The 16,764-nt window shown below is 42.2% G+C and overlaps 5 protein-coding genes across 5 annotated transcripts; 1 reads left to right on the plus strand and 4 right to left on the minus strand.

Annotated features, from left to right (window-relative positions):
- Positions 1 to 216: 216 nt before the first annotated feature.
- Positions 217 to 852, minus strand: LOC307247326 (histone H1-like; the record flags this gene model as incomplete). The annotated part of the gene is made up of 1 exon (XM_080023474.1): positions 217 to 852. The coding sequence occupies one exon, from the start codon at positions 850 to 852 to the stop codon at positions 217 to 219; it is 636 nt and encodes a 211-aa protein (XP_079879600.1).
- A 3,456-nt stretch (positions 853 to 4,308) lies between these two features.
- On the plus strand, positions 4,309 to 4,620 carry LOC307247350 (histone H4; the record flags this gene model as incomplete). The annotated part of the gene is made up of 1 exon (XM_080023498.1): positions 4,309 to 4,620. One exon carries the CDS (start codon positions 4,309 to 4,311, stop codon positions 4,618 to 4,620), a length of 312 nt encoding a protein of 103 aa, XP_079879624.1.
- A 1,338-nt stretch (positions 4,621 to 5,958) lies between these two features.
- Positions 5,959 to 6,333, minus strand: LOC307247340 (histone H2B 1/2-like; the record flags this gene model as incomplete). The annotated part of the gene is made up of 1 exon (XM_080023488.1): positions 5,959 to 6,333. The coding sequence occupies one exon, from the start codon at positions 6,331 to 6,333 to the stop codon at positions 5,959 to 5,961; it is 375 nt and encodes a 124-aa protein (XP_079879614.1).
- Positions 6,334 to 8,441: 2,108 nt separating this feature from the next.
- Positions 8,442 to 8,852, minus strand: LOC307247336 (histone H3.2; the record flags this gene model as incomplete). Its single annotated transcript, XM_080023484.1, has 1 exon — positions 8,442 to 8,852. The coding sequence occupies one exon, from the start codon at positions 8,850 to 8,852 to the stop codon at positions 8,442 to 8,444; it is 411 nt and encodes a 136-aa protein (XP_079879610.1).
- Positions 8,853 to 9,540: 688 nt separating this feature from the next.
- LOC307247327 (histone H1-like) lies at positions 9,541 to 10,176 on the minus strand (the record flags this gene model as incomplete). Its single annotated transcript, XM_080023475.1, has 1 exon — positions 9,541 to 10,176. The coding sequence occupies exon 1, from the start codon at positions 10,150 to 10,152 to the stop codon at positions 9,541 to 9,543; it is 612 nt and encodes a 203-aa protein (XP_079879601.1). The 5' UTR covers positions 10,153 to 10,176.
- Between the last annotated feature and the right edge of the window lie 6,588 nt (positions 10,177 to 16,764).

Genomic DNA, 16,764 nt, shown 5'->3' on the forward strand with positions numbered 1-16,764 from the left:
GTCAAGAATTATCATATACTGAAATAATTTCGATGGTTCTCTGTACAGGCTCCACATTAGTTGAGCTTTCAATGAATTTTCTATTGAATATGGATTTATTGTGATACGTTTGTAAAATGTCAATTTGTCCATCAACAGTCGTTGGACAAGAGCTCTCTATGAGGGTGTGGTTGGCTCTGAAAAGAGCCTTTGTGTGTGGAGCAGGCTGAAATGAATTTACTTCTTCTTGGGAGCTGCCTTCTTGGCTGCTTTGGGCTTAGCAGCCTTCTTAGCTGGAGCTTTCTTAGCTGGAGCCTTCTTAGGTGCAGGGGATTTCTTGGCTACTTTCTTGGGGCTTTTAAGGGGCTTCTTGGAACCTTTAGCCGCCTTCTTGGGGCTCTTGGCGGGTGGTTTGTTGGCTTTCTTGGGTGACTTCTTGGCGGCTGTAGCCTTCCTAACTGGACTCTTGATGGGCTTCTTGGCCGCAGCGGGCTTCCTGGCTGCAGCGGGCTTCTTGGTGGGTGCGACAGCTTTCTGAGCGGGCTTCTTGGTGTCGGCTTTGTTAATCTTGAAGGACCCGGAGGCTCCGCTCCCCTTGACCTGGACCAGGGTTCCTTTAAGCACCAGGCTCTTGACGGCGATCTTGACACGGGAGTTGTTCTTCTCCACGTCGTAGCCCCCGGAAGCCAGAGCCTTCTTGACGGCGGCCAGAGAGACGCCGCTACGCTCCTTGGAAGCGGACACCGCTTTGACGACCATCGCACCAACACTGGGTCCTGTCTTCTTTGGACCGGGAGCCTTCTTCTTGTTGACCTTGGCCTGAGGGGCCGGAGAGGAGGGCGTAGCCGGAGCGGCTGGAGCGACTTCTGCCATTGTTCCTTCTCTTCAGGCGGATTGACAAAGTTCACTGTGGAGTCTGAGCAGATTGAGGCTGAAACGAGGCGGGGGCTGGACTTAAACACACCATGAGAACCGCAGAGACTCAACACGTGTAGTCGTTCCCGCTGCGGCAGAAACGTCTCCTCACTTTGTGTTTTCTCCGCTGACTTTTGGGGATAAAATACACGGATCCAGTGAGTTCTGGGGCTATAACGTGTAACGGACACAAATACAACTTGTTACCGTTCAATAAAATTGTACATTTAGTGTGGGAGACCGAAGCGTTGTTGTAACGGACACAGAAAAGCTGCGTTTTGCAGCACGGAAAGGTTGACTTCATCAGTCCACTTGTTCGTATTTTGTCTTTTTAAACTATTTAAACTGAAAACTAGAACAAAAGTAAATGACGCCCATTTTGAAAAGATATTGGACATGGGGCATTAGGTGAAATGAGTCCACCAGTCCGATGTGTAATCTATTAAACACACACTTTTTCCTCGCCTTTAAACACACATGCTGCGACAGTGATAGGAGATCAACCTTCATTTCCTCAATTTATTACATTGGATTTCCAAATCAAATAGTGATGACGAAACAACATTAATTCAAAACAAATGAGCGATGAAGAGGATGAGGAACATGGAGGTGTTTGTTGTCTAATCTTACTTTATCAGGTAATATTCATCACACCATTTAGGACACTGATCGTTTGCGAAGATGTTGAGACCTTGAACCATGTCAAGCGTCTTTATCTGTAAATCCCTGATTAAAGATTTGGAAAATTCATCTCAGGATTTTGAGAATTAAGACAATGTTCAATTCAAATCTAATAATTTGAAGCTTGGTCTACTGCTGCTGTGGTCACAGACTGAGGCTGTGTTGAAATTAAAAATAAAAAGCAAAGGGGTATTATTCTATATTAACTGATAATGTTTTGTATATAAAATATACAAACCAATTAACAATAGTGTATATCATGCTTATTAATTTTACAAATAATAATTAGATTCATTATTCTAATGATTATACTTATCATATGTATTATTATTATTATTATTATTATTATTTATGCACTGAGAATGAACTCAGATTTCTTACATTAATCTCTGAATTCTAAGATTGACGGCGGAGATCTTAAATTGAAGTGACAAAGCTCAAACTAAATATTCAATGTATTCGACATATTCCAATTGTTGGAAGAACAGCAATGTACAGGGGATGGACTATTTAAATAAATACATAGCTACTGCATTAAGGTTAGAACAAGATGATTTTTTTCATAAACATATACAGTAATTGTGGCATATTTTGGAAAACTTCCTAATTCAAAAGTTGGCTTCTGTACTATTCTGTGATTGTTCATAAAGGTGTATTGGCTTCACAGTATATTAATCGATGGGTACGTCTGGTTTATGTCATGTATATGCTCCTTATGTCCAACATTCCTTGGATATGCTTTGAAAAGGCTGATCTTGCTTTACACAAGTTTGTAATCCAGGTAGAATCATTGTACGGTAAGGAACATGTCAGCTTTAATGTTCATCAAATTAATAATTTCTTTAAGACTGTGAAGTTATGGGTCCATTGTGGTGCATATATGCTTTTATTTTTGGAGTTTATAATCACAATCTAATGCTTTACTTTAATGGCACCCAGTGTGTCCCCAGACAGATGCCATACATTTCTACTATGCGCTGACATCCAGAGACGCATGAATATTTATGTCGCAGAGAGTGTTGCAGTCATCTTCTTGGCAAAAAATCTGTCAAAAGACATTTACTTTTTGGTGATGTTCAAATAATTGTTGCACTGAACTTTCTACCATTGCTGCCCAGATTACATTACATTTTGCAGACGCTTTTATCCAAAGCGACTTACAATTGTTCAAACACCGACGGACGCAGCCATCAGGAGCAATTAGGGGTTAAGTCACTACAGCATGCTAGCAGGAGGAGTCTGGGATTGAACCAGCAACCTTTGGATCACTAGACCACCAGCTCTACCGCCTGAGCCACCATCCCTCCAGATAAAGAGAAAAAGACCCTTCTGACAATGAACCAGAGACAAAGTTTTTGGAGGAACTATACTGGTTTTTGCACACGAGACCTGGCAACCCTGGAGGAGTCTTCTTGTCAGAAGTGTCTCTCTTCCTCTCTCTCTCTATGTCTCTGTCTATGTCGATCACCCACAGGAGAGCGAGGGGCAAAAAAGATTGCAGGCCAAGATGGGTCAAATGCAGGGGCCTCATTCCACTGGCCACCATCCAAAGCATGTACATGTGTGTCTGTATAAGTTGTAGTGTAGTGTGTTGCGTGACAATTAAAGATTCTTCTTCTTCTTCAGTAGTGGGCCGTGCCAAGTAGATCTGGGCATTCTGCAGAACGTCACAAACCAGAACTTCACTCAAATAGGCCCTTGTCCATTTCAAATTAAATACCCCACAAACAAATTCATTCGTTATTCATTCGTTATTCATTAATCCCCCTCACCCTCCTTTCATTTTGAAGTTCCATTTCAAGAACTGTTACTTTTCAAAATTAATTTATTTTCTCTATGTAAGTTCCATGTAGTTACACGTCTCCGCCACTAGATGGCTGTAAATCATCGTGGACGGGCCTCAGAGGCTTCAAGATATTGGGGAAAAACCATCAGCGTTTGTCATCAAATTCAACTCATTAAGACAAAGTTCCAATGTGTTTGAACATGTTTATAATACATCTTCATGGTAAACTGTTTAAAATGTAGTGAGGGACACACACACACACACACACACACACACACACACACACACACACACACACACACACACACACACAGGGTGTAATTATGTATTTAGTGAAATTAAATACATCCGTGGAATAATGCTTTATAGTTTACATCATGACATTTTATTATACATTTGTATGGTTCATACAATAAAGTTATGTTTTAGTAGAATTGTAGATGGATCAGAATCATATACTTTGGTTTTCCTTCTGCCCTTATCTGATTTGTCAAAAGACATCACACTGGAAACTAATAAGTCAGTTCTGCAACATAGAAATGTTACTAATGAAATGTGAAATGTATCAAATTCAAATGGAACAAAGAACAATGTGAAAATGCTAATTGTATTGGGAGGTTTTTTTTAAATGAAGTGGCTAAATTCCTAAGGAAAAATAGTAGTAACTGATTGAAAAGAGGAAGAACAACATTTTGTCTGTAATATTATCATTATCAGATATTGTTTATTTTTCAGATATAACTGTATTTCATGTTCAAATAAAGTACTGATGGCAGTTGGAACAGAACAGTCTTGTCCTATTGATCATTTCTCAGCGGAAAGACGAAACCATGTTTGTAGACCTGCAGCGTAGGGCCAGTGTGGCCTCCTCTACGTCCGCTGTGAAGCTTTAACAACACGGACTGACGGACAGGGAGTCACTACAGCTTGTTCTACTCTCTGCAAACATGAGCGGTCGCGGTAAAGGAGGCAAGGGACTCGGCAAAGGAGGCGCCAAGCGTCACCGCAAAGTTCTCCGCGATAACATCCAGGGAATCACCAAGCCCGCTATCCGCCGCCTGGCTCGCCGCGGCGGCGTGAAGCGTATCTCCGGTCTGATCTATGAGGAGACCCGCGGTGTTCTCAAGGTGTTCCTGGAGAACGTCATCCGTGACGCCGTCACCTACACCGAGCACGCCAAGAGAAAGACCGTCACCGCCATGGATGTGGTCTATGCCCTGAAGAGGCAGGGACGCACCCTGTACGGCTTCGGCGGTTAAACTCTGCAACAGCTCCACCAAACAAAGGCCCTTTTCAGGGCCCCCCACGTACACTGTAAAGAACTTCCTTTTTAGGTTTTGTGTGGAACGAGGTACATATTGAACACAAATGCATGCTAAACGGAAGGCAGAATAAATCACCATCTGCTCTATGCAATAAAGAGACAATACTTTGGACATACTATTGTAATAGTCTCCCATCACAATCCTATTATATATTTCACTTGATTATAAATTTCTCACAATCCAAACATGACTGAAGTTCCCAGTGTTTTAAAACTAAGAATGGTATGATACATGGATTTTATTACACTATACATGGTTAAAGTCCACTTGACTGCATTATGATCAATTTATGTTAATGATGTATTTCTCAGAATTGATTTTGTGTTGTGCGTTTTAATGTCAAACATGAATGTGGAAGACAGAAGAATTCAGTATTTGTTGAACCTGCAGCGTTACATATGTTTTGTTTTCGATGAATTGTAAAGATGATGAAGATTGAGATTTGTGGGAGTATATGTTTGGTTTTGACTATTTGGGACACTTTCCACCCAGTGCTTTTGTTTGATAACAAATGTATTGTTATAAATAAATTGTAAAAAGAAAAAGATAATTAAATGTTATGAGTGAATACATTTCTAATTATACATAATTAGGCAATTAATGATGTTAATTAAGTACTCTGTCACTATATATATATATATATATATATAAGAACAATGACAAAACTATAAGTATAACTTTTCCACTGTATATTTACGCAAGTAATCAGCTTGCATTTATAATATAAAATGAACTCTCATCACAAAATCCTCCCCGTAAAATCTGAGACTGATTTCTATTTATTTTATGGATGCAACTCTATTCTGCTACTCATTTAATTTCTGTAGTAGAACATATAAATGAATTAAGATCCATGAATCCTGTACTGCTTCGTTTATTCTCATGGTATTATATTAATTTGCTATAGCATACAGTAATTGGTTTAAATATTATATTCAATTATATTATAACTGTTTCATAAAGACTATAGCTTTTTCAATTTCAGAGAAATAAAGTCAGAAACAAATACGTAAGGACAACTCCATTTTGCAATAGTTTCATGCCAAAGTTATACCAGAGGTATAACTCTGCCCACCAGAGGTTAATGTCAAAACATAATTCTTAGTTGAATGACATTGATTTTAGATGACAGTCAACTGTTTGATGTGTGTACAATATAAAAGTTAATGTATAGCCACAAATCATGTGACTATTGAGTAACGGAAAAGCCTTTGTTGGACAGGGTGGGTGGTCCTGAAAAGGACCTTTGTTTTGTGAGGTTGACAGCGCAGATTACTTGGAGCTGGTGTACTTGGTGACGGCCTTGGTGCCCTCGGACACGGCGTGCTTGGCCAGCTCTCCGGGGAGCAGCAGGCGGACGGCGGTCTGGATCTCCCTGGACGTGATGGTGGAGCGCTTGTTGTAGTGGGCCAGGCGAGAGGCCTCACCGGCGATGCGCTCGAAGATGTCGTTGACGAACGAGTTCATGATGCCCATGGCCTTGGAGGAGATCCCGGTGTCGGGGTGGACCTGCTTCAGCACCTTGTACACGTAGATGGCGTAGCTCTCCTTCCTGGTCTTGCGGCGCTTCTTGCCGGTCTTGCTGGGGGTCTTCGACACGGCTTTCTTGGAGCCCTTCTTGGGCGCTGACTTGGCGGGTTCAGGCATGATAACGGTACAGAGACACAGTGTATCAATGAGCTGCATTATGGCGGTGCTGCTTAATTTATAGGATCTAGATGCAAATTAGTCTCTATGACTCCCTCAAAGTGATTGGGTAGAGTCTGCAAGCCACACTGGGCATGCGCCAGTTGGTTTCGACGACGAGAACACATACTTGAGGTTTGAAAACATATATCTGTAAATTGCCTTTTGAAGAAGAAACAGTCTTTATTAGTCACGCAACACACCACACTACAACACATGCTTGCACACACACACGCGCACACGCTTTGGATGGTGGCCGGGGAAATGGATCCTCTGCATTTGACCCATCCTGGCTTGTCCTTCCTCCGGGGGCACAGCCAGGAGCAGTGGGCAGCATACGTGGACACGCCCGGGGACCAGGTGATAATTGTCCATCGCTGGTCAGACGATGATGGGTGCATGTTTTTGGTGGGGGTCCTTACTGACGTGAGGTGGAGGAAACCCCATGTGAGCACGGGGAGAACATGCAAACTCAGAAAGGCTCCAATTTGGGAGACAACCCAAATTAAAAAATACTTCTAATAAGATGAATGCAGTACATGGTTATCATGTGAGAGCAATTTCAATAACATGCTCTTTTTCATTGAAAATGAGAATGAGGAACAAGATGGGATCTTTATAATTCATTTTTTAAACATTTAATGACTTAACTAAATGTTTCATCATAAGTGTTTTATTTCAAAAAAAGTTAAAGTATTTAAGATTAGTCAAGTGAATGATTGTGGGCCGAGGAAGACAAGATACAGTGTATATTTAAACAAACAAACGGGGAAACAGGTGCATTGCAATGTTAACATTTAAATGTGATATTTTGGAAGCTTTTGGTAGAATTACATGGATTTGAGAACATTCAAAATACTAAGAGTTCAAATTGTCCACGACGCAACTCGCGCTGTGTCCGGATTGGTCCAGTGCTGGGCAGCTGGTGTGTCATCTGAAAACTTTGCCAAAAGTAGCAGACAAAAACATTACATAATTTGAACACTGATTAAACATATACAGAATGTTTGAATGGAGCATAAATATTACACTAATATTAAACATAATGGTTGTGATTGGTGTCAGAGAAATACTTGCAGAGCTTCCAAACGACCTGGATTATGTGACGTTGATGTGGTATATGACAATATAACAGAGACCCCGGCGCTCGCTGCGTCATGTGATTGGTCCAAACTGAGGACGCTGACACGCTCCCGTTGCTGATTGGATAAATTATTATTTAAAAATCCCGCCCGAACCCAGCGCTGTTAGACAATGACACACAAATGTACAGAAAACAAAATATTCAAATACGTGGGTTTTCAAACATTTTCTTCACATTATTGTTCATTAAACCGTTGTTTGTGTTTGATTTGAAATGACTTTTACTAAACCGTGCCATTTTTCCCCTCAACACTCGCATGTTTGATATCTATCACAAAGTAAATACTTCGAGAAATGATTTACATATTATCTCCAGTATAAACGGACAGAAATCTACAGAATAAATGTACAAAAAAATTGGTTTTTCAAACATAAATAAAACCAATCACACGATATGAGACAGAGCAGGCTTCGGATTATGAGAGAATCATTGAACAACAAAAATGAAATTGAAAGACTTCTTTCACGAGTTTTATGTTAAAGTAAGTTTAAATGTGTTTCAATCAATTGTATACTGTTTCCCGAATTGGAGCAGTTTGAAACAAACAATGGAAGCTATTATTCATGAAATACACATCAATTTAACGCTATTGAGAAGGAAACACCATTGGATTGAGAAAACCAGGTCCCAACATTATTCCTGCAAAATCCAATAATAGACATGGTGTGACGCAGGTGCGCGCGGATTAGACCAATGTATTGATGTGGGTCAGACAGTAGACAATTTCCAGAATGAAAAAACAGATATTAAGTCATTATCCCAGCCCAAAAAATGTTTTGTTCACCCGAACACATGGATTCGTGAAGGAGCCTTTTTACATTCGACTAATTAGTTTGACGTGTCGACTTTGCACTGATTAAAGCTCTTTGAAGACGGTGTGGTGGCTCTTAAAAGAGCCGTTTGCGGTGGAGTGTTGTGGTTGAATCTAGGCGCGCTCTCCGCGGATGCGGCGGGCCAGCTGGATGTCCTTGGGCATGATGGTGACTCGCTTGGCGTGGATGGCGCACAGGTTGGTGTCCTCGAACAGACCGACCAGGTAAGCCTCGCTGGCCTCCTGAAGAGCCATGACGGCGGAGCTCTGGAAGCGCAGGTCGGTCTTGAAGTCCTGAGCGATCTCTCTGACCAGGCGCTGGAAGGGCAGCTTGCGGATGAGCAGCTCGGTGGATTTCTGGTAACGACGGATCTCTCTGAGAGCCACGGTACCGGGCCTGTAACGGTGAGGCTTCTTGACGCCGCCGGTGGCCGGGGCGCTCTTACGGGCAGCTTTGGTGGCAAGCTGCTTCCTGGGAGCCTTTCCTCCGGTGGATTTACGGGCGGTCTGCTTGGTCCTGGCCATGGTTGAAGTTTCTCTCGAGCGGTTTGGAGACAAGAATGAGGCGCAGTCGTGGAGCTGAGATATTTATAGTCCCTGCGGCGCTCGTGCTGTGTGCTGATTGGTCCATGGGTTGTAACGTGACCGTGATTCATGAAAGTTGCGCCAAAACACATTGAATGGTTGAAGTTTTTTATTTGGTTTATCAAGATATTTTCTAGAAACACTGATGTTATATATGTAAAATATGTGTCATGGAGTTAAGAACAATATTTATTATATCCTAATGTAATTATAAAGAAAATATATGAAGTGAAAGGTTTTACTATCACATCAACTTAAGTAACTGCGAAATGAATAATGATCAATGAACATTCATTTTATAGTTTATAAATGATAAACGTTTTTTTAAATAATTTATTCATATGTATATAAATAGTATTATTTATTAGAATTGTAATATCCGTTGAATAGGAATAATAATTGTAAAGTATTTTTATATATATTACATACTATAATTATTTCGATGGTTCTCTGTACAGGCTCCACATTAGTTGAGCTTACAATGAATTCTCTATTGAATATGGATTTATTGTGATTTTTTTGTAACATGTCAATTTGTCCATCAACAGTCGTTGTAGAAGAGCTCTCTATGAGGGTGTGGGTGGCTCTGAAAAGAGCCTTTGTGTGTGTTTTGCAGGATGAAATGAATTTACTTCTTCTTGGGAGCTGCCTTCTTGGCTGCTTTGGGCTTAGCAGCCTTCTTCGCTGGAGCTTTCTTAGCTGGAGCCTTCTTGGCTGCAGCGGATTTCTTGGCTACTTTCTTGGGGCTTTTTGGCAGCTTCTTGGGGCTTTTAGCCGCCTTCTTGGGGCTCTTGGCAGGTGGCTTCTTGGCTTTCTTGGGCGACTTCTTGGCGGCTGTAGCCTTCTTAGCTGGACTCTTGATGGGCTTCTTGGCCGCAGCGGGCTTCCTGGCTGCAGCGGGCTTCTTGGCTTTGGGAGCGACGGCTTTCTTAGCGGGCTTCTTGGTGTCCGCCTTGTTGATCTTGAAGGATCCGGAGGCTCCGCTCCCCTTGACCTGGACCAGGGTTTCTTTACGCACCAGGCTCTTGACGGCGATTTTGACACGGGAGTTGTTCTTCTCCACGTCGTAGCCGTCGGCGGCCAGAGCCTTCTTGACGGCGGCCAGAGAGACGCCGCTACGCTCCTTGGAAGCGGACACCGCTTTGACGATCATGTCTCTCACGCTGGGTCCTGTCTTCTTGGGAGCAGGAGCCTTCTTCTTGGGGGCTTTGACCGGAGCGGCTGGAGCGACTTCTGCCATTGTTCCTTCTCTTCAGGCGGATTGACAAAGTTCTCTGTGGAGTCTGAGCAGATTGAGGCTGGAACGAGGCGGGGGCTGGACTTAAATACACCATGAGAACCGCAGAGACTCAACCCGTGGAGTTGTTCGCGCTGCGGCAGAAACGTCTCCTCACTTTGTGTTTTCTCCGCAGACTTTTGGGGATAAAATACACGGATCCAGTGAGTTCTGGGGCTATAACGTGTAACGGACACAAAGACAACTTGTTACCGTTCAATAAAAATGTGCATTTAGTTCCGGGAATCGAAGCGTTGTTGTAACGGACACTGAAAAGCTGCGTTTTGCAGCATGGAAAGGTTGACATCACATGTCCGCTGGTTTGTATTTTGTCTTTTTAAACGATTTAAACTGAAAACTAGAACAAAAACAAATGTTGCCCATTTAGTAAAGATGTTGGACAAGGGACAGGAGGTGAAATGAGTCCTCCAGTCCGATGTGTGATCGATTAAACATACACTTTCTCCTCGCCTTTAAACACACATGCAGCGGCGGTGATGGGAGAACCTTCACCTCAACCTTCATTTCCTTAATTTGTTACATTACAAATAAAATAGTGATGATGAAACAACTTTAATTCAAAACAAATGAGTGATGAAGAGGATGAGGAACATGGAGGTGTTTGTTGTCTAATCTTACTTTATCAGGTAATATTCATCCCACCATTTAGGACACTGATCGTTTGCAAAGATGTTGAGACATTGAACCACGTCAAGTGTCTTTCTCTGTTAATCCTTCAGATATGAGCGATTCTATCCATATTTATATATCCTACTGCTGCTCAATTTAATTCATACAGTCTTATCGACAATGAACTCATTGATCGGAAGTACTTATAGGTTTATGCAAGGTTTATAATTTCAAAAAGTCATCACATATTGAGAATTAAGACAAAATTTTCAAATCAAAGAATTAGAACTTTGGTCAACTGGTGCTGTGGTCACAGGATGTTTTGAAATTAAATATAAAAAGCAAATGGGTATTATTCTATATTAATTAATATGTATGTATATAAAATATAAAAACCAATTAACAATAGTGTAGATCATGATTTTTGATTTTAGAAACAATAGTAATACTTATTATTATATTTATTATTATTTATATGCTGAGAATGAAGTCAGATTTCTTACATTAATCTCTGAATTCTAAGCTTGACGGTGGACGTGGGATTGAAGTGACAAAGCTCAAACAAAATATTCAGTGTATGCAACATATTTACACATTGTTGGCAGAGTTAAATAAAATCCAACCAAAATGTACAGGGGATGGACTATTAAAATAAATACGTAACGACTGCCTTAAGGATAGAACAAGATGAATTTCATAAACATATACTTTTATAACATATATACTTAACATATAATTATTTTGTTATATAACATATATATCAATATAAACATAGACATTTTCTTTTGAGCTGGTTTCACAGTGTCTTGATAAATAAGATAAAATAATGCAGTGAATTGTTTAATTTGACCTCAAAATACATGCGCTATCTCATTAAACCATGAGTGTTCATCTGCCACCCTCCGTCGAGACCACCCTCCGTCAGTGAGATCGTCGATGTCTCAGTGACATCGACGATCTCACTGACTGTATCACGGATTACATCAACTTCATACATCAAAACACTGTACCCACCAGGACTGTACATTGTTTTCCCAACAGCAAACCCTGGATAACTCCGGATATGAAGGCTCTCCTCAAGGAGAAGAAAAGGGCCTCGGACTCTTCTATCTTTAATGTACATTAAATTTCATATATATTTAGGAAACCAAACACATTACACCAGTCCTCCGGTCTCTGCACCTTCCTCCAGCGTGTCACTGAATTGATGCTTGATTCGAAATCTCTCAATGGCTTAGTGCCAAAACACATGTCAGATTTACTCTTACATTATGATCCATATTGGCCTTTTATGTCACCTGGACCTGGCCTGCTAACTGAAATTGGAAAAAAGATAAATCCAGAAGAAGCGACACTTTGTGACACTGCTTTCTTGCCTTTTGAATTATACTTTTGTTTGAACTGCACTACACAAATGTGCTAGACAATCATAATCAGACTCAACAAATATATTTTCCCAAAACAAGGAATTTGTCGTGGAAAGGTTTGTGCGTTACATCTCTCAGCCACGAGACGGAAGCAAATGACTGAGAACTGGTTTCGTCGTCATCGAGCTATTGTGGAATCACATCAAACTCAACTACAGTTATGACCCAGTCTGGTTATCTGTTGCTTGTGTCTGTGAGGAATAGGTGTTTGATTGTATTGATCTCCAATAAAATCAATTAACATTTTCATTCTTGTCAAATAAAGGCTAAATCAATTTAAGACCATTCCCATTTCCAAGAAAATAACATATTTAGGTCAGTAGAGGAGACCAAATGACCTGATCTGAGATCAGGCTCCACAAGCTACAAGAGGAATCACATCAAAATCTTTATCCTACAATAAAATACTTATGAAGAAATAACTTTTTTGCTTCTGCTTATTTCAAAATAGAACCATACAAATATTCAGACGATAAGAAGTTAGTTAATGGTTTTGAGATCCACTTCTACTGTAAATCTTGCCATGAGTACATTTGTAAGGACTGCTTTGGTTGATATGTGTCCAGAATGCGAACAGCCTTTCAACAACACCTTAAATCTTAGGAAAAGGTCCTTTTTTATTCATTTTTTACGAGCTGCTCAACTGAAAGATGTACTTGAGAACCACAGCAAACAAATATAAACAAAGATTCCTGGGTGTGGGATGAGACATTCAAGACATTTTTGATGGGGACATCATGAGGGGCTGTATTCAAAATGGCACCATTGGAAGATGGGCTCTTTCCTTACTTTGGCATTGTGATGGATTTTCTGTGTTCGAGTCATTACAGTGTTCCTTGTGGCCAATACAAGTCACTATCAATGAATTACCTCCTAGTTTGAGGAAGGAACATGTCCTTTTGTCCTCACTTTTGTTTGACAAGTCTAAGCCAGGTATGAAAACATTCCTGAAGCCGTTCATACATGAAATGGAAAGTATGAAGGATAAGGGCCTGTAGATGGTGCTGTGATTCGTAGCTGTAGGGTCTTGGCGATTGTAAGTGCTTGTGATTCTGTCGCCAGACCATTGTTGAAACACAGTACACAATTTAATGATAATGGCTGTGACCGGTGTCTTCATCCTGGTGAGCGTGTGGCAGAAGGTCACGGCGTGTTAATGCCGACCCTTACCTACATCAAGATTCAAGATTCAAGAGGTTTATTCGTCACATACATATACGTACTTTCATACATATATGCAGTGAAATGTCAATGCACCGCACCCGGTGATTACACACAATATATCCTAGACTGAAGTAGCTACCTAAGAATTTCTACTGGACCAACTAACTGATTCCTAAAATGTAATGCAGTAAGTCGAATACTATAGAATAAAATAAAAATATATAGAATAAAATAAAATAGAATAGATAAAGGGAATAGGCTTATGTATATGGCATAGGCTAATTATGTATATACAGATATGTGCATTAAAGTGGCATGTGAATAAAGTTAGGTAGCGTTTGTGAGATATACAGCACAGTATACAACAGTACGGCGCAGCAATACGGTAACACCGAACAACCCAGAACAGAGACACAGTATGCAGTACAGTATGCTACATACAGTACAATAAGGTAGTGGAGCCTGTGTGTGTGGCTCAGTGAGGACCCCTGGTGAGGTCAGCATTAAGCCAGTTCATATGGCGTGCGGGAAAAAACTCCATCTCAGTCTCTCTGTTCTTGCTGTGTGACTGTGGAGGCGCTTGCCTGACCGTAGCAGCTGGAACAGCCCGTTGTTGGGGTGGTGAGGATCCGTCATGATCCTGTGGGCTCTGCTACTACACCTTCTGGTGTATAAGTCCTGCAGGGAGGGGAGTGTAGTTCCAGTGGTACGTTCAGCTGAACGCACCACCCTCTGCAGGGCCCGCCTGTCGTGAGCAGTACAGTTCCCAAACCAAGCAGTGATGTTGCCTGTCAGGATTCTCTCCACCGCTCCAGAGTAGAAGGACTTGAGGATCCTCACGAGACTCGGAATTTCCTCAGCTGCCTGAGGTGGTAAAGACACTGCCTCGCCTTCCTCACCAGAGCGTCTGTTTGTAAAGTCCATGTTAAGTCCTCTGTGATGTGGACTCCCAGGTATTTGAAGCTGCTCACCCTGTCGACAGAAGTCCCATTTATCACCAAGGGCACGTGCGTCCTCTGTTGTAATCATCGCCTACAGTCCACAATCACCTCCTTTTGCTGACATTCAGGTGGAGGCTGTTGTCCTGGCACCAGAGTGACTGGTCAGTCACCTCCTCGCGGTAGGCCTTCTCTCGCAGTCGGTGATCAGGCCCACGACAATGGTGTCGTCAGCAAACTTCATAATGGTGTTGGAGCTGGACCTGGCCACACAGTCAGGTGTGTAGGAGGAGCTGCTCCTGTCGTTTGTTATAGTCCGCAGCCCCTCCCACAAGCGTCTTGTGTCCCTTTGTTCCACAGTCCATTTAGCGTCCTTCACAGCCCTCTGCAGATTGTATGACTCCGCTTTGTAATTGTCCATATTTCCGGATACAAGACCGTCGTTGTAAGCGGCCGTGCAAGCATTCAGAGCGCAGCGGATGGCTTTATCGACCCACAATTTCTACAATATCCGAACTTTCACCGTGGGTACGATGCTGTCTGTTAACGTAGCCACAAAGCTCCCCGCTACGTCCGTAAACTCACTGACGTCACTTAAAATTGATTGGAACATGTCCCAGTCTTCGTCAGTCAGAGCCTGTGATTGGTCCGTCCACCGCTTCAGTTCCCTCGTCACCACCAATATGACCATCACGTATCCAGCCTGCCACTCCGCCTGTCTTCTGTCTGCACTCCTCGTTATCGAACCTGCCTGTCCCCGACAATGTATCCTGCCTGCTCCCTGCCTGTCTTCTGTCTGCTCTACAAATAAAAGACATTACCAAATATCCCTGCCTGTCTTTGTGCTGCAATTGGGTCCTAAGCACACCCGTTACAGCTTCCTCCGTGGGTCCGCTCGTGGAACAGCGGCTCCGTTTTTGTTGTTGTTAGTGTTCGCGCGTAAAATTTCAGTCGGCCACTCTAGTTCCACGGATAAAAAGTCCCAGAGTTGTTCTTTGAGGGAAGTTTTTATATCCACGACTGCATCACGGCCGTAAGCGATAACTGCCGATGCTTTTTTGGCGGACATTATGATAAAAAACGGAAAGAAATACTTGTAAAAAGTGTAAAAGTCGACCGGGCGGCGCCACTATCGCGCCACGATCACCACCTGCAGGTTGTACACAGCTCCAGCAGTGGGAGGACGATGCAATGAAGGCCTCACAGAGGGTGGAGCCGTTGAAAGAGTGAATGGCCTGTCACCCCTTCTTTTCCTCCCATTCTCTAACATCATCGCTATCTTTGTACCCGATGACATGCATGCTTTTCTCTGGGGTGTTGTGACGATTTCTTACCTTGTGGATAGACAGCTCATATCATACTCAATGCTGGTACAGAACAAAATATCTTTAACAAGTGAATACTTGCACTGAAACCCACTAAAGAACTAACCCGTACACCCTCTTCACTTGATAAGATGCATGTGGCGGAACAAAGGTCGTGGTCAAGCACCGGCTGCAAATGACAGCACGGCTCCGGAGCTTTTCTGTGGCCACCAAGCTGCCTCCAACCGGCCTACTCAGCCGCAGGGACTCTGGGAAGTGACTCGGGGCAGAGAGCTTTCTTAAGGTCCCATCTTACAGATGGGATCGGTGCACAGGCCCGTCAACCAGAGATCCGAACGCCATTCCTCCTGCGCCTGAAACCATCATCATCATCATTATTGTTATTTATTGATACTCTGTCTCCCTCCATCAACCCCTACCTGTGGGCAGAGACCCCCACAATGCAATTTTGGAAATCTTCCAAATTCAAAAGTTGGCTTCTGTACTATTCTGTGATCGTTCATAAAGGTGTATTGGTTTCACAGTATATTAATCACTGGGTTGGATGGGTCTGGTTTATGTCATGTATATGCTCCTTATGTCCAACATTCCTCGGCAATGCTTGGAAAAGGCTGATCCTGCTTTTCACAAGTTTGTAATCCAGGTAGAATCATTGTACGGTAAGGAACCTGTCAGCTTTAATGTTCATCAAATTAATAATTTCTTTGAGACTGTGTCTGTTGTGAAAAAATAGCTGTTTGACGACTCTGTACAGAGATCCTGGTATTGTGCTGAAGTGTCTTTGAGCAAGACAGTTTCTCTTGATGGCTGCATCCATGCAAGTTGCTTTTTACAAAAGCATCTGCTAATGGTTGTAATGTGTCATTTAACGTATATTCTTAGTGTTTTGATTTAAAATCACAATATAATACATGTGAAATGGGGGTAGAGACATGCGGTAAATGACTACAGGATGGACTCAACCCTGCGTCTGTGTTGATAGGGTATGTTTTTAGCTGGTTGCACCACTAGTCCAGTAGTACTCACATGGGGGCCCTGGTACCTATAGCAGTACTGCAGGGGGTACTGCAGGGGGGTACTCTGAAAATTTGA

This window comes from Zeus faber (assembly GCF_960531495.2).
Source record: "Zeus faber genome assembly, chromosome: 22".
NCBI lineage: Eukaryota > Metazoa > Chordata > Actinopteri > Zeiformes > Zeidae > Zeus > Zeus faber.